General features: G+C 37.8%; 1 protein-coding gene across 1 annotated transcript; it reads left to right on the top strand.

Moving 5' to 3' along the window:
• Positions 1 to 7,771: 7,771 nt before the first annotated feature.
• Positions 7,772 to 9,232, top strand: LOC144976523 (acid-sensing ion channel 1-like). Its single transcript, XM_078920815.1, has one exon. The coding sequence runs from the start codon at positions 7,772 to 7,774 to the stop codon at positions 9,230 to 9,232; it is 1,461 nt and encodes a 486-aa protein (XP_078776941.1).
• Positions 9,233 to 22,500: the final 13,268 nt, after the last annotated feature.

Here is a 22,500-nt window from a genome sequence, read left to right as displayed (position 1 = left end):
TTGAACCATTTCCCCTTGTCTTACTTTATCCTCAATCCTTTCAATTCTACATCTAGAATGTTTTTACTTATCCCAATTTTCTTCCTTTTTACTGGCGCTGATATTAATTATGACCTCAATGTATTGCAAGCACCGTAAAACCCTTAAAAACAAACAAAAACAAGACATAAGTGATCGTAAACTATGCACAATCATAGCATGGTCTTGGATTCAACATCTGTTCCCTAATCGTACCTTACTTTTCTGGTGTGCTTTCAACTGGAAGTCTAGATTTTTTTTCTACTTTTCCATTTTGAAACGACCTAAATGTGTTGTAAGCGCAGGAAAACCCTTAAAAATCGACAACAAATTAAACACCTCAATACTTAATTTGCTTGTCAAAGAGTTTAATTTGGAAAATAGAAAAATGACAGCGGTGGTCTTTCTATTTCAACAAGTATGGCTCAATTTAAAATGTTTTTAAAAATCGCCGTTGAAGCAAAATACGTAGGCGACTCAAACCGCAAAAAAAAAAACCACCAGAAAACGTTGTTCTTCTTCTTCTTTCAGCTTATCCCGCAGTTTGCAGGATTGCCATAATGAATGCCACATCTCCATGCATCTCGGGTCAGCGCATCATCTTCCTCCAGGCCCAGTTCTTTCATATCATCCTTTACCTTATCCCACCATCTAGTCTTTGGGCGTCCAAAAAACGTTGTTATTGTTTACCAATCACTCCATGAAAGACATAAGAAACATGTTAGTAGAATATCGTTTGAGCTGAATATTACCCCTTGACTCACTGCGTCGAATCCTTCGATAACAATTAAATCTTCACCATACGAAATACAAACCGCATTTTACTCTCTTACTAACGCAACGGAAAGTTGTCAATTGATGCTTGATAAGATTGAACATCAGCCTATATTTTTTCAAAATAATTGCCTCAGTGATGAGGCTCATTTTTACCTCAACGGGAACATAAATAATACTTTTTTTTTAAAGAAGAAGGTGAAGAATTCTAGAAAGTGACCGTTTGGTATGCAATTGATTATCAAGGGGTCATCATTTTTGTAAAAAGTTACTAGTAAGCGTTACATTAGAGTGTTGAAATGATTTTGGTATGTATGATTTTGGAGTGTCGTGTTGGAGAAAATTTAAACTTTCAGACGCTACAACAGGACGGAGCTGCACCACATAAATCATCAACACATTGGAGTGAGAAAGTCATTAGTCGTCGGACTCTGTATGTGTTTCTGTATTTGGACAAGTCAAAGCCCTGACCTTAATCCCTGCGACTTTTTGTCCATGTAGATAAGTGAGGGATCAATTAACATATAAACAATTTGATAACTTCACTAATTTACGAAAGGAAGTTTAAAAGAAGAAAAACAGATTCCAATCAAAGCGTTGCCATAATATCACTTATAGTTTGGTTACCATGAGACAGTGTCAGTGCAATGCCAAAAAAAATGACAGATGTTGATATGACTTGCCCACTCATGACATATTTGACCTACGGACTCAAAACGTTATTATGGTGGTAGCAGCCTCTTATGGTTTTCACACCACTATGTTATGACGATCGACCCAATCAGCAAAGTCTGGTCCGCATTCGTGCACCGTCGCAAACCCGCCGGGTAGCATCGTCACAACACACAGTTCGACTAGATGCTCTGCCGTCTCAGGTTCTTGCCCACAGCGAGTAGATGTTGGACAGGTAGAAAGACCCCACCGATGAAGCGCACTGGCCGTGAGGCAGCTCCTCGACCGAAGCCGATTCGCAGTCACCCAGTGTCTCCTCTTACTGGTATCAACGCCTGGCAACTTCTCACCAAGCTTAGAGGAGGTTACGTCCCCGCCCCCACGAGGGATTGAATTCGTCCAAACCGACTTCCATCTCGTATGTGCAGCTCTAGACGTAGTCAGGGATTCTGCGTACAAGGGTTGCCGGGACTTATTTCGGCTCCAAACGGGGGCGCCGTCCATTATGCGCATCAGAGGGGTATCCCCATTCCCTCTCTCTTTGATCTTACTCAGCCAGTTTCCCGTAATCGTCTCCCTCCGGACATTGGGGGGCTGGATCGCTGCCATTATCGGGCCCCATTCTCTAGGGGTTGTGGCTAGCGTTCCTGATACTATGTGCATCGACTTGCGAAGTTTTACATCCACCTTCTCAACGTTTCTGCTTCTACTCCTCACTGGAGCGCAATACTCCGCGGTGGAATAGCATAGCGCCGAGGCGGACGTTCTCAGGAGCGCTTGGCTAGCGCCCCAAGTCGATCCCGCCAGCTTCCTCAGAAGACTATTCCGCTTCTCTATCTTCTGGGCAACCCCTTCGAGATGCACCCGATAGGTAAGGCTGCGATCCAACGTCACCCCTAAATATTTTGGATGCGGCTCATATGGGAGTGGCTGGTCCCCGACTAGGACGTTGAGTTTGCGGATGTGCCAAGCACTGTATAGGTGAAATGCAGTGGCCACGGTTTTTGAAGTGTTCATCTTCAGGTACCACTTGTCGAAGTAGGATTTGAGTCTGGTGACGTCCTCGCTGAGTACGCTCTCGAGACGGGTCCACACTTTACTCTGAGTAACGAGTCGTCTGCGTATCCCAGCCTCGGGGAGGAACTGTTCGGCATATCGCTAATGTAAACGTTAAACAACATTGGCGCAAGTACCGACCCCTGAGGGACCCCATTCTTCAATTTCCTTACTTTGCTCGTGGCGTCTCCCAGCGCGACGTGGAATTGTCTTTCCCGTAAGATCAAAGAGAACAGCTTCAAGGTCTTTTTGCACCTTATGATTTTTGCTAGTTTGAGCATCAACCCTTCGCATCAGACCGTATCGTATGCTGCTGATAGGTCTATAAAGACAGCACCTGTTTGCTGTTTTCTCTCGAACCCATGCTCAATATGCTCTGTAAGGGCAATGACCTGCTCCGTGGTGCACCTCCCTTCCCTGAAGCCCGCCTGCTCGGGTGGCAGGGTAGCGTCTGGGACCGGCCCCCATCGGTGTAATAGAACATGCTCCAACAATTTGTAAAGACAGCTCAGCAGAGATATGGGTCTGTAACTGTCGGCCTCCTTCGCCGGTTTCCCGTGCTTCAGGATGGCAACTATCTTTGCATGCTTCCACACTTGTGGAAGCTTTCCTTTTGCAAGGACGTCAGACATTGCCTCTGCCAGCCAGGCCCGTGCCCTGGGGCCCAGATGCGTCACCATATCGGGATATACACCATCTATCCCTGCTGCCTTGCCGTTCTTCACATCGCTAATGGCTGCACCCAAAATCGTACGGTACGCCTTGCGGTCACCGCGTTCAAAAGCCTGATTAGGGACCCGTTTGCTACCATTCTTAATGTTCTTGACAATTGTGTCTGCCTCACACTCCGGTGCAGCCTTCGCGTAATTCCGGTCCTGGTCCAATTTCTTTATCAGACACCAAGCGTGGCGGCTGGAGTTAGTAAAGTCAAGACTTTCCATGGTTTCCTGCCACCGTTGCTTCCTTCCCTCTGCCAGAGACTGAAGTAGTCTATCGGCTACGTCCTGGGACTGGGTCTGCTGGTACTCTTTGTACAGCTCTTCCGACTCTGCTGTCCAGCAAGGGGTGTTAAATTTCCGTTTGCCCCGTGGAAGTGAACATTGAGCGCTCTTAACCAGTAGCCTGCTAAATCTCGTTATATTCTCGGACTTGGGAGGAATGGCAGGGCAAACCTGATCGATATAGGAACTGAATTCCTCCCAGTCAGCCTTCCTGAAGTTCCATCTGCAAAGTGGGAGAGACTGCACCTCGGTATTGTCACCCCCGCTCTGACAAGAACCGGCCTGTGCTTGCTATGCGGAAAGTCCCCGAGGACTTTTCGCTTCACCTGCAGCGGTTCCCCGTTCGCGCCTTTCATAACGAGGGTGAGGTCTGAAGTATACTCCTTCTTATGGCGGGTACCCCTGAAGGTACCCTTGGCTGTAGGATCGTACACTAGGTGAAGATCATTACAGTCCATCCATGAGCGGAGTTGTCTTCCTGCCTCGCTGCAGTCTCGGTAGCCCCATTCGTGAGGGTGGCAATTAAAGTCTCCCAGACAGATGGAAGGATGGCTGACCACCGGTACCGGTGGTGTCGTCCAAGTCGCTCTATGTGGTTTGTAGATATTATGCAAACACAGTCCACCTACTTCCACGGAAATTCAGTTCACCCCATTGCTGTCCGTTACGATCTCTATGAATCTTACCTTCGATGGCTCTTTAGCGTAAGCGCTAACCCCTCCTTTAAGCCTCGAAGTGTCCTCTCTTGGGATCTGGAATCGGGAAGATTGCGCGCCTGAGTAAAGGTGGGTCTCCTGTAACAGGAGGATGTCTACGCTATGGTCGGCCAGTAGCTTTGACAAAATCTCATTTTTTGCCATACTCTGGCTCTCGATCTTCAGGGACAATATGTGCGTCAGGTCGCTATCCCCGATATCGCATTTTCTGTTCGGCAGGCCGCGAATCGAAGGTGTAGAGGGACGCTTGCTTTTTCTCGAACGTGCCGACGACCCTGGCGACACGAACGCGGTATTATTTGGCTAGGCGGCAGACCGCTTCGCCATTGACTGTACTGAATTGGAACCATCATATCGAAGTAGTGTGGCGCCCGGGATAGTGGCTGCTATTGGGGCACCGGGTTGGGTCAAATTTAGTCACACACAGGGGCGAGCAGCTCATGTGGCTCGTTGGCTCGATACCCGATATGATCTCGTGACGGTCAACCGGGATTTACACCTTTGCCCCTCCCGTGTGGCTCAAGCCCTCCTCACCAGCTGCAAGGTAAAGATCCACGAGGGGGAGTATGGTGGTGAAAAAATAACCATGAAGTCAAGGTGTACAGAAATAGCCAAGGTGAACTTATTGGAGTTGATGAAACAAAACTTATTCTTTTCATTTAAACTCAAATGTCATATATTAATCTCAGCATTCAATTTCAGAGATTAGGTTGATCCCGACATAATACCGTTTTAGGCTATTTGTCACATATTACAGTTTTGAGAGATTAGGTCACATATTGATTGAATAAAATGACTCCTAATTTGTTAAAGTGTGAAACTTCAAAGAATATTATCTCGGTTTAAAACTTGTTTACTTGTTGGAGGTCTTCTTAAGCTATGAAGATAGGTAAACGTTTATTGGTCACCATTTTTAAAAAAATCGTTTGAACGTTGTAAACGTTATGCTAATAGTTTGATCAAGAACTGAAATGTTTTTCCTCAATAATGACCTTTTACTAACCGGTGTTCATTATACGCAGGCATTCGTGATGGAAGAAATAATATATCATTTTAGTTCTAGCAGCTTCAAAAATTCCAATGGGACCTCCCTAATTGGGAACTGTTCGTCGCCGCAAAAATTGTCCCGATAAGCCGGGTTTCCCTATTTGCCGGCGAAAGGAAGATGCCGGGGAGGTGAGGATCTCATTTGTCCCACAAGCCTGGGTGGAGTTCCTGACCTCCCATAGTGGGCAGGGAGGCACCTACTGAGTACAAATGCCCTGCTGTCACGATCAGCCACTAATTTCTCTAGACGTACAGTTATGGAATGGATTGTTAAGAAATGTAGACTTTAAAAAAGATTGGTATATCCAGGACAGACTGGTTCATTCTTTGTCGTGTCTTAAGAATTATCATCCTTTGCTCTCTCTCTCTCTCTCTCTCTCTCTCTCTCTCTCTCTCTCTCTCTCTCTCTCTCTCTCTCTCTCTCTCTCTCTCTGGGTTTTATTTAGGGTTTTTTTTTGTTTCTTGTTATTTATTGGGGGGGGGGGGGTTGATTGTTTGTTTGGGTTTTTTTTTTGGTTTCTTTTTATTGGGGGGGGGGGGCTGGTTTTATTTTTTTTTCTCTCTCTTTTGTCAGTGTCATATGTGGAAGCAAATTCTTCACCAGCATGCGCCACATTCAATCGAAATTTAATTGAATTGTACTTTTCGTTGAAATGCAGTTCACCCATAGTTCATCTGTTCGAACCATTTGGCCAATGAACACGACGTGATGTCATTCAGGTAAGTTTTTTTATTTGTATTTTTTGATAATTTGTTTCTTGTTGCATGTTTTGTTTTTTGTTGGGGATTTTTTTTTTGAGTTTTATTTATTTTTTTTTTTTTTGGTTGGCTTGTTTTCTTTTGTTTTTGCTTATTTGTTTGGCTTTTTCTTTTATTTTGTTTTATGTTTTGTTTTGTATTTGTGAATTTGTAGCCACCGGATTTATTTGTATAACTTTGGCGTCAACTAGAGACATCGAAAGCAATATTACTGGATAGACGCCAGAACCTTTAACAAAACAGTGTATCACCGATTGTTTCTACAAAACAGTCACGTCCGTATCCCTTTACTCCTGAGGCGTGTCATACCGGACGATTAAAAGTACAAGACGTAAATTGCAACGTCAGACCTGGGTCGACACATCGGCCGATCTACTTTTGAATTAGACAAATTGTATGAGACTAGTTTCACACATTGGAAGACGAAAGGCAATGACAAGGACATACATTTTTGAGTACTCTATTCGTTGGTGTGGTTATCTCTAAATTTTCCAAATGAATGTCAGGCTAAGGCGAATTTGTTTGGACTAGCAAAGGGACAAATTATATTAAAGAAAAAAACCGTTCACTGGAATCTTGTCCCAATTTGCCGGTTGGAGAGATTCCCGATTTTGAGGTCCTATTTTACTTTGATGTCTTTGTGTTTCTAACCTCTCACTGGTAAATTATCAACGTAAAGGGTTAAAACTGTTTTTGCAAGCTGTTAGCATCATAAACTGGGTTTCCGATCTTGCACAATCATTCTGATGAAAGTACATTACGCTATATCAATAGCTGAAGAGTTTGAGTGCCCATGCTCTTGAGAAAGAAACATTGAGGTTGCGTCCACTTTTTAAAAGACTATGAAAGCTTTGTTTTTTGGGAGGGGAAATAGTTTTTCATTGTGTTAACTAAAGGAATCTTGCATTCTTATGTTTTTTTTTGAATTCTGGGCGTGGTTTCAATCGCGCTCAAGGTTGCGAAGGTATGATGGAAACAAATGGATGATTACATAACGCGTGTTTTCAAGAGATATATTTTACCTCACAGATGATTATGATATAATTATATCTTATTGAAAGTTATTAATCTTTCCTTCCTGTTGTGTGACTTATTTTAGTTTTATATAATGCTTGACTGGCTCAACGTTACAAATTGTTTTTGCTAACTTAAATAAGGACGGTATAGATTTACTACGTATGGAGATGTGTTTAAAAATCTTTCCTATGGTACAGTTGGATATCATAACGAGAAACTTCGTCATTATTATCACAATATAATATAATAGAATAAAATCTACAATCCACATAATTTTATCAGTAACGGCATCAATTACAAAACTAAGTTTAGATAAAGTGACTAACGCTGATCTTCGCTTCACTGATGATACATTATTATCGTTTCAGGTGAATTAAAACAACACATGTCGCGATTACTGACACTTCAACCTCCTGGAGTTTTTGTCAAACTATTTCGAGCCGGACTGCTCCTGATTATTTCTAGTGTTTTAATTTGATATAATATTTTCTTCAGATGGGCGCCGTTGCTATTCTATGAAAAGTCCTGTAATCAGGCGTAAATTTGCATCTTACAAGGTGCTGGTCCCGGCGGTAAGTGAAGGGAAATTTGCCAGGTATTCTTGTAGTTGTTCTATACACAATTTAATCTTATAATTACAGTATGGATTCAGCCCAAGATAAATATTGGACGAGAGGGGGGATTTTCCATACATTGTTCAAAGGTACCACGATGGATGAATACGGTTCACCGACGTTGAGTTTCACAAATCCAGCTGGTAACAAATCATGCCAAGAAGACGGTAACAAAGAAACTACAGCAACAACAAAAACTTGTGAAAACATCAAGGATAGCGGAAATACATTAAAAACAATTTGGCAAAACTTCGCAACAGGCACCACTCTACACGGGGTGGTTTACATCCAATCACGGAACATCAGCAACATCGGAAGAGCCATCTGGTGTCTCCTGGTTATTGGGATGTTGGGTTGTCTTGGATACGTCCTCATCGATCTGTTGATAAAATACAGAGAATATCCATTTACCAGCGTCTGGAACCTCCGTCGACAGACTTTCATAGAAATGCCAACACTCACCCTCTGTACTAAAAACTTTTATAATTTAAGGAAAATCAATAAGTCAATGGGAGCAGAAAAACAGTTTTTTGACAATTTTATTTTATCCACAAGTTACCCAAAACCCGGTGATACGGATTATCGAGTGTTTAATATGACTTATAACGATTTGTTGAGTAAATACAGTTTTACCAAAGACGATATGATTCAAAACATTTTGTATACTGATGGAACTCGGAGAAAAACTACGGTTGACAAGAAACAAGTCACAAGACGTGTGTTTAAAGATAGACTATGCTTCACACTCAATGACTTCAGAGACGAGATACAAGTCGATCAAGTTAGCAATGAAGAAGTTATTGAGGTATACATTGATTTACACCGACAAGACATTATAAAAAGTGTGCAACATTTGGGTTTATTTTTGTACATACATAAGAAGGGAACAACCATGTTACGATCCTCGCCAATCATGATTTCGCCGGGGTACTCAACATATGTTTTATTCAAGCAAGTTGAATATACTTTCTTACCTCTCCCCTACCAATCATTTGAAAATTTAGGTTGTGTGGATCTGAGCGACGCCAATTTTGTGAACCCTCTTTTGAAACATCCGATATACACAAGAGACAACTGTATCGTTGAACATGCTGAGAAGGTATCAGCCGAGCGCTGTGGGTGTGTGGACGAAAATTACGTGGAAGAATTCAAAGTAAAAGAGTGCACAATATATGACTCGCTTAAATGTGTATGGCCTTTGAGCTTTTTGCCTAAAACTAGAACGAATGACACAGAAATCAATCAAATTGATATCGTTTGTCCCTTCGCCTGTAACGAGACAGTAGTTGATTATTCCTTATCAACAATGTTGTTTGACCCCAATCTTCGTAGTAGTTCGACATACGATGAGCAAAATTACATCCATCTAATCGTGCAACCAAAGACAACCAATGTTGAGACAATGAAGCATGTACCAGAAATAACACTGATTGGCATTTTAGCAACAATTGGCGGTTACCTAGGATTGTTTCTCGGAGCAAGTTTGATGACAACGGCTGAATTTGCTCAAGTTCTCATTGCATCGGCCAAACATTGTTTACAGAAGAGAAGAAAGTGATTAAAGACAAAAGCAAACAAACGCCACAATCATCCCCCCCCCCCCCCCCCCCCCCCCCCACCTTTCTAAAAAACAAAGTTGCTATTAATCCATTTCAATAATATATCTTTTCATATAATAGGTAACATGTGGCACCCACAGAAGAGAAATCAAATCATTTGAAAAAATCATGGTCTCTGAGAAAGGAATACTAAAGCTGATAAAAGCAATATCATTGGACACGGGCAGAGTGACTTAGCGGTACGGTACACGGAGGTACCGAGTTCGATCACCCGCCGCTGCTCTGTGTGGTCTTGAGCAAGTCACTTCGCCCTGGCTCAATGTGAGGCGCTGCACTGCGGCTGACGTCTGGGTTATTCCAGTCTTCCCTTGGAATTGACCCTATAGAAAAATTTTCCCTATGGGATGAATAAGGGATTTTAAAAATGTATTTAAATTATTTAAATGTCAAGATTTTCGTCCATCCTGCTCGTCTCTGCACAAAATGCATCTCCTATTAGATATTGTGCCTGCCTTGCTGTTATTGTTTTGTCTCTTGTTTCTAAAACAAAAACCAGTGATTTTTCTTGATAAGGGTAGGGTACATCAGGACTCCACCATAAGGGAATGTAGCACATGTGTCCTCGTCGGCAGACTAACCCTGTGAACTGCGAACCTATTCGCTTTGGTTTTCTCTAGTGACAAACTGACTTCGGCTCAGCGATTACATAGTCACAGAGAGGATACAATAAATCAGCGCAATGTTGCAGCATTCTGTCAGTCCACACATTGGACTTGGAACGGAAACCCTTTTTACATCAGATTAGGCGCTATGAAGTAACAAACATATGGACTATTAATCAAGTTAGTTAATTAATGCATTGTTATTTCATTATTCTTCTGATTCTGTAAACATTATATTAGTAGTAGTAGTGGTATTTGTATCATAGTCATAGTGGATAGTGATGATTCTTTGATTCATGTATTGTATTCATATATTTCTAATTGCACTTTATAATTATTAGTGCGGGGCGGTCCTTGGCAAGCTTAAGGACCACGGTCCTACGGTCCCTGGGAAATGAAAACCGCAAGGACCGGTCCTAGGACCGGTCCTTTTCGACATTGAACATTCCTGAGAGACTGTCGGAAGTTCGAACCGTTTTGACCTTTGAGACCGTGGGATCGTTCATTCTTGAACCGTTAAAGACCGCTACACGATGAAAACCGTGGTCTACAGGAGTAAAACACACGGAGTAGTCACACTCATTTCAAATTGTAACCTAATTAGAGAAGAGGGGTGATGCCTTCTTTATTTGCTCACCGTACTTCATTGTTACTTCGATAATTTAATAAAATTTGAAATTTATCCCCATTAACGGAGATAATGGCATCGCCCAAGGCGTTGATCGAGTTGTTCGTGGCGTTGATACACACACACAACTCCTACCCCCCCCCTCCCCAAACACACACACACACACACACACACACACACATTAGAGGGCAGCGAGCATTGAAGAGTAAGAGAGAGACGTAAAGTTATAATAAGAGGGGGATGCGGTAATAAGTTAATAAGTAATAAGTGGTGTCCATGGTGACTTTTCGCCAGATCTAACAAACCCAGCTACCCATTCACTGCTGAGTAGACAGGGACTCAGAAAAAACTCGACTGCACCCGGGATCGATCTCTGGCCCTTTGCGTACAAAGAGAGTGCTCTATCAACTGAGCTATCGGGGTCCCCAAATATTCTATTGGACTTTTTTAAAATACAGACGTTATAACTGGGTTTTTTGGAAGGAAGAAACTAATGAAACTCATATTATTTGATTAGTTAAAACACCAAACGAAATTTTAATATTATTGTATTATTTTAAATGACAACAATGCGATAGAAAGGAGTGGTGACAAGAGATGGACAAAAGAAAACAAAAAATCGGACTTGCTACTTGCTAGGTTCGACACACACACACACACACACACACACACACAAACACAAACACAAACATCTTTAGTAGTCACATGCATTTCATTAGAGAAGAGGGGTCATGCCTTCATCATAGATCATTGTCATTGCGATCATTATGGTGTAGTAAATTTTGAAATTTACCCCGTATAATGGAATCGTCCAAGGCGTGTGCCTCCTGTTCCCCCCATCTCACACACAAAAGGGCGGTTTGCGGAGTGGAGGGAGGTGGTCGTCTGCCTCTATGGTCGTCTGTGTCGTTTAGTGTATGGCAAAGGGGGGTGGGTGTGATTAATTAAGTGGGATGGGTGGTGATTGGTGGAAGATAGGCAACCGAGCCAACGAATCGCTGGGGAGGTAGTATGGCGCGAGACCGTTGAAAGGTGATAAGAAGTGAGGACCGCCGCCGGTCTTCCACTATCGGACCGATCCTCGGTTCACAGCTAAAAGACCGTGGGACCGGTCTAAGGACCGGTCCTCAGTGCGGCACTAATAATTATCCTTTATCGTTGAAAGGACACACCTATGTAAAAACAATCATGCAAAGCACTTGTATAGTTCATAAACATGCCTAGGTCATACTCTATGTGCTTCACACACTAACAAACACACACACACACACACACACATACACACACGCATACCCACACAAATAGATACACTTTCAGTTATTACTCAAAAGAAGAAAAAAAAACTTTTTTAAACATCTATATCAGATAAATGTGAAACATTGATAGAGACTTTAAAATACGTTTTTGTTTTTAAAAATTACTGTTTAAGCTTTGATTTAAAAACATCGACACGTGATGCTTCGCGAATAGCCCTGGGAAGAGGACTAAGTGTTGAAAGCTATCTCCCACCATAAAATAAATAAATGGTTGTCAGATGAAGACCGCAGCATTTTAGATGGAGAATGGACAATTATGAATTCATTAAGATACCCAAGTGCTAAACCATTAAGGTACTTAAAGCAGATAAGGGCGATCTTGTATTCAACCCTTTCTTTTACTGGCAACCAATGCGATTCAAACAGAATGGGCAACGAATGTTTATATCTCTTTTGTATTGTAATCAATTTGCAGCACTATTCTGAATTGTTTGAAGTCTTAAAATTTCATCTTTAGTCATCCCAGCCAAAAGATAACTATGGTAATCTAATCTTGATAGTATTAATGTTGTTACTAACTTTTTCGTTACGTCTTTAGTCAAGTAGGTTTGTACATTAGCAATTTTCTTGAGATTTGAATTTAAACTTTTGCATAGATTATCAACATGTGAATTCATTCCTAAATCGCTATATAAAATTAGTCCTAAATTTCTAATTGTTTTACTTGATTTTATAAAATTGCCATTGAAATCTATGTTCATCACCGGCAATGGACAATTTTTCTTTGCACCACATAACATTACTTCTGTTTTTTTTTTCATTATTAAGTTTATTTACATCCATTCAACTTTTTACATCAACAACACAATTTTCAACATATTTTCTAAAAGAAAAATATTATCAGGAGTGTCGCTTTTATACATCTGTGTATCATCAGCATAAAAGTGGTAGTTCATACCATGATTATTAGTAATTTTAGAAAAATTTTAGTGTATACATTGTAAAAACAATAGGCCCAAGGACAGAACCCTGGAGTATCCCATACATCAAATAAAATTAATCTGAAAATGTGCTACTTATTTCAACAGTTTGTGTTCTATATCTAAGTATGATTGAAACCACTCTAGTGCAGTGCCTCTGATTCCAAAAGGAATGTGGTCTATGATATCGAAAGCAACGGAGAGATCTAAAAGAGTTAGGGAGCAGACATGTTTTCTGTATGTGGAATTCAATATATCAGTATAGACTTTGATGACAGCTGTTTCTGTGCTATGTTGTGTTTTATACGCTGACTGATAAGTTTCACTTAAATTATTTGATGTAACATGCTTAAAAATTATTTTTAGAGTAACTCTCTCAATAATTATTGATAGAAAGGAAAGATTCGAAACCGGCCTATAATTTTTATGTTCATTTTGTTCAAGTGTACTCTTTTCAATTGAGGTTTTACAATAGCTTTTTAAAGGAGGTTGGAACTACACCAGGGTGGAGTGAGTTGTTCACTATCATAGTTAGAATAGGCATAATATATCAATATAGTTTTTGAGTATTGAGGTTGGGATGGGGTCAAGATCACAGCAGTTGGAAGGACTCATCATTATTATTTCTCGAAATTCTTCTTCTGTGGCTGGAGAAAATACCTCTAATAATATGTCTCCTTTAAATGGTTCGTATTTCGGTTTGTCTGACGTCTTTTGGTCCAATTGGCAACGGATAGAGGTAATCTTATATTTTGCAAATTTATACCAATTTTCGTCATCATTGTTGATGTTAGGTAACGTTTTTAATTTAGGTTTGCAGAAAAGTTGATTCAAAAGGCGGTATAACTCTTTACAACTGACGTTTGAGTTATACAATTTTAATTTGGCATTCTATATAATGGTAGAAGCATTGTTTTTGGTCGATTGATAAATTTCTTTATGGACATTTTTTTTCTTGTTGCCATATTTACATTTTCATTAAACCATTGAGCTTCTTTCCTGTCAGCAACGCGTCTCGTCTTTAAAGAAGCATATTTATCAATAAGAGCATTTAAAATGTTAAAATCATCTATATTTGTTACATTGGATAAGTTGTGTTCAATGTCTAACTTAGATTAATCTAGATTTATTTGACTATTTGTTCTACTGTCTACATAACATTTTATATCCTTGCTTAAATGTTGACCAAATAGGTTGACCCAAATACAGCAACGGGCGCGCTTTCGTTTACATCACAAGGCTGCGAGATTGGCCTCATCTGAAGATTTTTGGTTTGGCCTTTTTCGAGTCGGTGGATTTACTCAGTCACCAAATGACTCGGTAGTGATTTAAATCCATTAAAATCGACTTCTTAAACCACGAAAACAAAAATGGGACTGTTTTGGCCCATAGTTTACAGCATTTTATTAATAGTATTGTTATAAAACCACTATATTACTTTATAAAATCAGTGGCGCCTTTTCGGACACATTTTGAGAAGAAATACATGACTCCCAGTAAATGTAGCCTTGGCGACACACTTCTTGAAACACGGAATACCACTGACCACTCTGCATGTCATACTAAAGAAAGACCTACCTGCCCAGAGTGAAAATGGACCTTAAAACCTCAGACGAGCTAAAGAAATAATAAAATATGAGCATTTATAAAGGGCAATATCAACTAAACGTGCTCAAATTCAAAACGCTTTACTACCCAACAGCAACACTAATTATGTACGAGAAGAGACATGACGCACAATTTTTCCCGACGGTGACAACGCTGTTACGAACAGGTACTCATTTAACACCTAGTAAGAATGTTAATAAAGAGTCTTTTCCAATGCATCAACCAAGCGCTGCATAAGCGTTAACGGGCTCAAACCCTGGACTTTAGGTCTGAGGGCGATTGTAATACCACTAAACAGCATAGCCGCAAATTGCCCGAGATGAGATAAATCTAGATCTACGATCTAACTAAACACAATAACGCTGGAAAATCCTAACAAATGAAGTCAGTAAGTCTGTTCATCATTACTGATTCCTATGCAAATGACTGTGATATGTATTATAATTTGACTTTATTTAATATAATTATGTTGAAAACAAGTTGAATTCGGTCGGATTGATATTACAGATTCGTTATACCACTGTCTAGGTAGCCTAAGTACGCAATAAATAATAAAAAAGGAAAATGAATTTGATCTGAAATTTGCCCTCTTTTTGGGGGGCCTTTTCTTCAGAACGAATTTGGCCTTTTAGGCCCAATCGAGTTTCGTAACCCGTTATAATAGCCCGGCCCTTGCCGACACGTTTTGTTATAACAGTGCCGCTAACTCAATCAAATACCTCTCAAGATAGAATTTAAATAAATTATGATTCGACGTTTCAATGCACAATAGAATTTGTACTTGTAATAATAAAGCGTTTGTACCCCTTTTTCAAAGTAGATTAAATATCAAAGACTAGTTGCGTTCCGCTTTATACGCCTGGCACACAATGTCAAGTTCCTTTGACACACTGGCACGGTCAACACAATAATGACTAGTTTTCCTTTCCTGCACAGATACGCTGGCCTGGGATTTTTTAAACAAAAGACAAACAAAACATGGCTCTTGAATAAAGCTTTCATACATTGTTCAAAAACAAAATTAAAAAGAAAAAAGCTTCCCCTCTCTCGAGCTTTATGATCGGTCATTTGACGTTTGGGAATCACTATCTCGCCGGCCGCCCTATTGCCATTTGTGCGCACCCACACACTTTATACCTAAATAATTTTGATCGTTGATGGCTCAAAAGATTCGTCTCGATCTATGTTGATTTCGACAATATGGTAGTATAATAAGTAAAATAAATAAGAGTCTGTAATAGTAATAGCATTTATTTCCCGGGAAATATTGCGGGTTCTCCACTAGTAATAGTAATACTACTACTACTAATACTAATACTAATAATAATAATAATAATAATAATAATAATAATAATAATAATAATAATAAATAATAATAATAATAATATTAATAACAATAATGATATTAATAAAAATAATAATAATAATAAAAATAATAATAATAATAATAATAATAATAATATAATAACAATAATAATAATAATAATTATTATTATTATTATTATTATTATTATTATTATTATATTATTATTATTATTATTTAATTGTAATAATAACATAATAATAATAATAATAATAATAATAATAAAATAATAAAAATAATGATGATGATGATAATAATAATAATAATAATAATAATAATAATAATAATAATAATAATAATAATAATAATAATAATAATAATAATAATAATAATAATAATAATAATAATAATAATAATAATAATAATAAGCATTCGTGATGATGTATGTAATAATAAGAGTAATATCAATTCATTATTACATATTATCGACGATAGAAAAATATTATAAACGGTTGCATTAGTAAAAAGCAGGAGGTATTCAGGTTGTACCTCATTGATATTCCTATCAATACTGAATACAATTTTCTTATTTCCCTCACTAAATTCGTGTGAGTTATAAGCAAGATTATCAAGGTTAACTATCATCAGAGTAATATTTATTGAAACGAGGTTCATGAAGCAAAAAATTGAACTTGAGATTGATTTAGAAATTGAATTTTTTATCGATGGTTATAACTTATTTTTGAATGATTACCCAAGTCGGGGTGTTGCTATCTATGTTTTGGGTTGTATTGATGCCAATATATTCTCTTTTGATCATCCTATAATTAGTGAAAGTGTAGGGTGTGATTTTGAAAATAATCATTTACACATACTTGTAGGAAATATATATAGGTCTCATAATTCAGACAAATTAACTTTCATTAGGGATATAAAAGAAACCTTACAGTCAGTAGGTAGAATGAAATTTGATTGCGTGATCATTCTCGGAGATGACAATTTTCCTAACATTAAATGGACAGAACCATGTCTAACTTTTCCCGACTCTCTATTTGTCAAGGCAATTAGGGATGCTTTCTTTATTCAGCTGGTGACACAGGCTACGAGACACCGACTGAACCAAACTAGTGATATACTCGACTTGGTAATATGTAACGATGACTCTTGGATTAATAACATTGACCATTTGCCTTCGGTGGGTAAAAGTGATCATGACTCACTTCTTATATCGTTAAATCTTTCATCCGCCAAACATCCTTCACATGTTTATTTTGATTATTTCAAAGGTAATTACAATTCTTGTAGAGAAGACCTAAATGCCGTGAATTGGGATGCTCTTGAAGGCTACGGTGTGAATGAAGCGTAGTTGTTTTTTTAAAAACAAACTAAAATGTATAGAATCTAAACACATTCCATTAAGACGTAACAAAAAATTTAGTTCTAATAAACCATTGTGGTTGATAAAAAAAGTTAAACGTACAATTAATAAGAAACATAAATTGTATAAGAAATTCAAAAAGTATCCTACAACAAATAATTTTCGTAATTATGTCAAGGTTAGAAATAACACCAAATACACGATTCAAAATGCTGTGAAAACGTATGAATGTACATTGGCACACGAATGTAAGAATAGTCCGAACGGCTTTTGGAGATACGTAAGCAGAAAGTTGAAAAGAAAACCAGGTGTTAGTGTTTGACTGAAAGATGATCATACCAGGGTTACTTCCGATACAGATAAAGATAAAGTGTTAAATAGTTATTTTCATCTGTGTTTGTTCAAGAAGACACTACAAATATACCAACTTTCAATGTTACAAATCAATTAAACGTCTCCGATTTTTATATTACACAAGAAGACATACTTGCAAAATTGTTGAATTTTGACGTGACTAAAAGCATGGGACCCGATTCCCTTCATCCCCGTTTACTGAAATATCACAGCCACTATCAACAATATATAATAAGTCTCTTGAATCTGGTACCTTACCCATTGAATGGAAACAAGCCAATGTTACTGCCATTCATAAAAAGGAAGCAAACTAGATGCTGCAAACTATAGACCCATCAGCTGTAAGGTTATGGAGTCTATCTTGAAAGACCGAATAATGGACTTTCTTGAAAGTCATACGATGCTAAACGATAACCAGCATGGTTTTAGATCAAAGAGATCATGCATTACTCAACTTTTACAGGTGATGGAGGATTTTACCAAGTTAATTGATCGTGATCAATGCATTGATCTTGTTTATCTTGATTTCTGCAAGGCTTTTGATTCTGTACCTCATGAGAGATTATTCATTAAACTAAAAGCATATGGATTTAAAGGGAATATCTTTAACTGGATTAAAGACTTTCTTAATAATCGAATAAAAAGGGTCATTGTCGGGGGTCGGATTTTAAGAATGTAATTAGCGGTGTACCCCAAGGAAGCGTATTGGGACCACTTTTATTTCTTTTATATATAAACGATTTACCATGTGGCATAAATTCAGCCTGTTAACTGTTTGCCGACGATACAAAGATCTATAGTACAACTGAACATCATAACATTCTACAAAATGATATATTTTCACTTTTCAAATTGTCTACAACATGGCATTTGGATTTTAATGTTTCGAAATGTAAAGTATTACATATAGGGAAAAATAATCCATGTCATAATTATTTTACCGATACTTCTTTGTAAAATCTAATTTCCGTTGTGCCTTATGAAAAGGATGTGGGAGTTACTTTTGATTCACATTTGAATTTTGATTTACATATTGATAATGTGTAAGCCGTGCAAACAGAATGATGGGAATAATATATAGAATCTTTATAAGTCTTGATAAAACCACATTTTTATATTTGTATAAATCGCTCGATCGACCAATTCTAGAATACGGAAATTGCATCTGGAGACCATTATATAAAAGACAATCTATTAGTATTGAAAGTGTACAGAGGAGAGCTACCAAAATATTTTATACAATACAGTATTTATCTTATAAGGAAAGGTTAGAATTTCTTGACTTACCCAGTTTGAAATATAGAAGAATTCGTGGGGATTTAATTCAGGTTTATAGATTGGTACATGGTATGGATAGGATAGACTTTTCTGATTTTTTTTTCATATTCTAATATTACTTTCACTAGAGGGGACAAGTTTAAGATTTTTGTCTCTAGATGCAAAACAAACATAAGACAAAACTGGTTCGGTATTCGTATTGTATTTTAAACAAAGAATGCAAAATCTATGGATTATTTCAAGGTGTTAGTAGACAGGGAATTATATGATGGGAGATTTATATATGACTAATAATACGTGTTTGCACTGCTGTTGACATGGCTTTCAATCTTGTATGTAGCCTATATATTATGCATTATTATATTATTATGGTTATCTTCTATTCGCGTGTGTATGTGTGTGTGTCTGTGTGTGCGTGTGTGTGCTTTGCATGTCACGGTTAAAGATATATGTTTGTACACCACATGAGTACATTTAAGTTGAAATACTATCTTTACCAGATGTATCATTATTGTAATCTTTAATCAATAGATTTATGGCATTACTATTAATATTAAGGGCATTCAAGGGATCTTATCCTATTTTTCCCTATACCATATGTTATGTTATGTTATGTTAACATATAATTTCTCAGTTAAAATTGGTGTAAATCATGCAAATATAATGGCATTTTAGAGCGTTTCAAACATTTCGTTCTTCGTACTGATTCAATGGGGGTATTTCTACCAGCCTGTCGAGAAATGCAAGACGGTGGAATGTTAGTGTAAAATAGAGAAGGTGGAGTGGCAGGTCGATAGTCTCTTCAAATTGTTCGAATCATTTCAGTGTCTTTCAGCCATGGTAAAGAACACAAGCCCATGTCATCAGTCAATCTTCAACTTTCAATAAATTGGGCAGGCTAGAAATCTTAAGCATTTCTGTTTCATCGTCAGATGGAAAATGATGAAGAGAATCTTTTCATCGGGCGAGTAAGATGATACCCACTTCAAAAATTCGCGACTGAGCACTTCCTCCCGATTTGAAGCTAAATCCTGTTGAAAATAACAAATCTTCTCATCCGGCGATTGAGACGATAGGCTACCCACTTCAAAAATTTACGACTGAACACTTCGTTCCCATTGCATGCTAAATCCTGTTGAAAATCACTAATCGATTAATACTGAAATGTTAGAATCTTTTGGAAATAAATATGACTTCATATAAATCACTCGAGAATGGGGGGGGGGGGGAGAGAGAGAGAGAGAGAGAGAGAGAGAGAGAGAGAGAGAGAGAGAGAGAGAGAGAGAGGGAGAATCAAATTTATCAGACTCTCATCAACACAGGCCATGCCAAGTCAACATAGGTTGAGAAAGAGAAAGTAGATTATCTTGAGCTTTTAACCGAAAAGTGGTTCGCATACATATTATTCTACGTCCAGGGCCCGTTTTTATGTAGGCGGACTAGATTTAGTTCTTTACCAGCAAAAGGCTTTCGAGTCTGTGGAAAGCAAGTGACTAAAATAAGTCGGTTCTTATGAGCGTTTTCTAGTCTCTAACTAGATGGGCTCTAGCCTAGAGGTGGGCGTTGTAAGGACGTTGAATAGCTCGGTTATTTTGTTCTGTTAACATCAAGCCCTCTAGTACACGATGGCAGGTAAGATACCAGTCTTCATACTTTTCAACGAAAAAATGTTTCCAAAGAGGAAAATAACAACACATCAGGTATAGATATAATATTTAGTTCCGTTTCATATTTGAACGTACTCGTAATTTTGCCATATCCTCATGTGAATCGAGGCACGTAATATTGACTGTCATCATCAACTGTCAATTCTACATTTAGGTCAATGAAACTCTAACAAATAGAACCCCAGAAAAAAATGTTTTTAATGAAACAAACAAAACAGAAAATGTGCTCTGATGAATCACGAGTCTCCGTTCACTCGCAACTCGCGAGCCCGAGTAGATTCGGATTTATTTCTTTTTTAGTTTTTACTTTCGACGATCTGTGCATTTCTTAAAATTTTATTAGTCCAGAGGCAATAGCTACAGAACACTTGTTGCCTCTGTCATTCGTAACTGACGTATTTTCTTTCCGAATCGAAACTCGCTCAATCTCACAATAGCTGCTATCTTATCGACGCTATGATGCTTCTTAGTAACTAGTCAGAGACTAACGATAAAGTCCGAACCGAGCAAGGGACTAAAACTTTGCAAAAATTAGTCCGTAGGTGACGTGATTTTAGTCTGGGACTTACTTGGTCAGCTCACATGAAAGTCCTTGGCTAAAGTCGGGGATTAAGCGCTAGTCCGTGTTAAAAAAAAAAGTGGGCCCAGGTAGTACTTGCTAGAGAGCTTGATGATCATGGTACAAGACCGAAGGCCAAGAGCTCAACTGGTCGCTGCTTTGGATAAGAAATACCGTGTACGGACTTAAGTGCTTCCAAATAAAAGTGCTAGAATAAAAGAAATTTGGGGATAAAACAATGATAATATAGAGTAATTTAACTATATTTTGAATATATATATATATATATATATATATATATATATATATATATATATATATATATATATATATATATATGCTGGAATCCTTTACCATGAAAAAAAAATGTCAAATGATTGTTTCTTTCTTTTCTGTTTCTTTTTTCTTTCTATACCTTTTTCCCCTTTTTAAAAATTTTCTTTTATTTTAAATATAAATAACATTCTTCTAGTAAATTTTTCCACCCTCGGACGAGGCTCTTAGGCTATTGCAAAGTTATCGCCATATGTAACAGATCCGGCTATCCAATTATTGTACAGAGATGTGGCAGTACCCCCCCCCCCCCCCCCAATAAATTAATAAAAGACACAATCAAGCTAACTTGTCAATACACTAGCCCAGTGGTTCTCAACTTTTTGCACTGGCAAAAACTTAAAGTAAAATTTCACAGATCGGTAGCAAAAACAATAAGGAGTATTTTCAAAATACAATAATTACTGTTTATATGACATGCTTTTCTATCCATTTTTCAAAAGTTAGAAATACTGCATGAACGTTTTCCTTCACTATTCTTTCCTCAATGACCATAGGTTTGAGTATGAAAGTTTGAAACTCTTCTCTTCGTCACATTAATTTTCTATTATTATTATTATTATTATTATTATTATTATTATTATTATTATTATTATTATTATTATCTATAAAATCCTGCAAATTATCCAGAAAAAATAAAAGAATATTTGACATCAGTGCCTATTGTTGTGTTTACACATGCCATCGCCTTAATCAAGGTGTTAGCGGAACTCAATAGTATTATATTGACCCTTGATTTGTTAACAGGGATTTGTATTTCTTCAGGAACATCGGGACCGGCGGTTTGGAACCGTTGTACTCTATTCATAGAGGGTGCTATGCTTGTAAGGAGACATTTAAATTTGCTTTATTTAACTTATTGCCTGACACAACTCTACAAAATTATTTTATAAAAGTGTGATGTCAAAATACTGGTTTCAATCTTCTCGGAAGTGTGAAAAAATTCCTCAATAAAGATTATACATAATCGCTCTTTTACTCCTCGTAATCTTAAATATCTGCCCATACATCCTGCCACAAGAATTGTTTTGCCACTTTATGATTCAATATATAACAACATTCATTGTTTCATAGTCCGATTGACATTATTTAGCACGGTAAATCCGTGGAAATGCTCCATGTAAATGTTTATATCAATTGTTTATTATTTTATTTACTTTAATTGTCCCTGTACATGATAACAAAAAAAAAATATATATATACATATATATATATATATATATATATATATATATATATATATATATATATATATATATAT

Source organism: Berghia stephanieae, chromosome 7 (genome assembly GCF_034508935.2).
Source record: "Berghia stephanieae isolate SIO BIC M18660-M18661 chromosome 7, UCSD_Bste_1.3, whole genome shotgun sequence".
NCBI lineage: Eukaryota > Metazoa > Mollusca > Gastropoda > Nudibranchia > Aeolidiidae > Berghia > Berghia stephanieae.
This window is presented reverse-complemented; position numbering and strand designations above follow the sequence as displayed.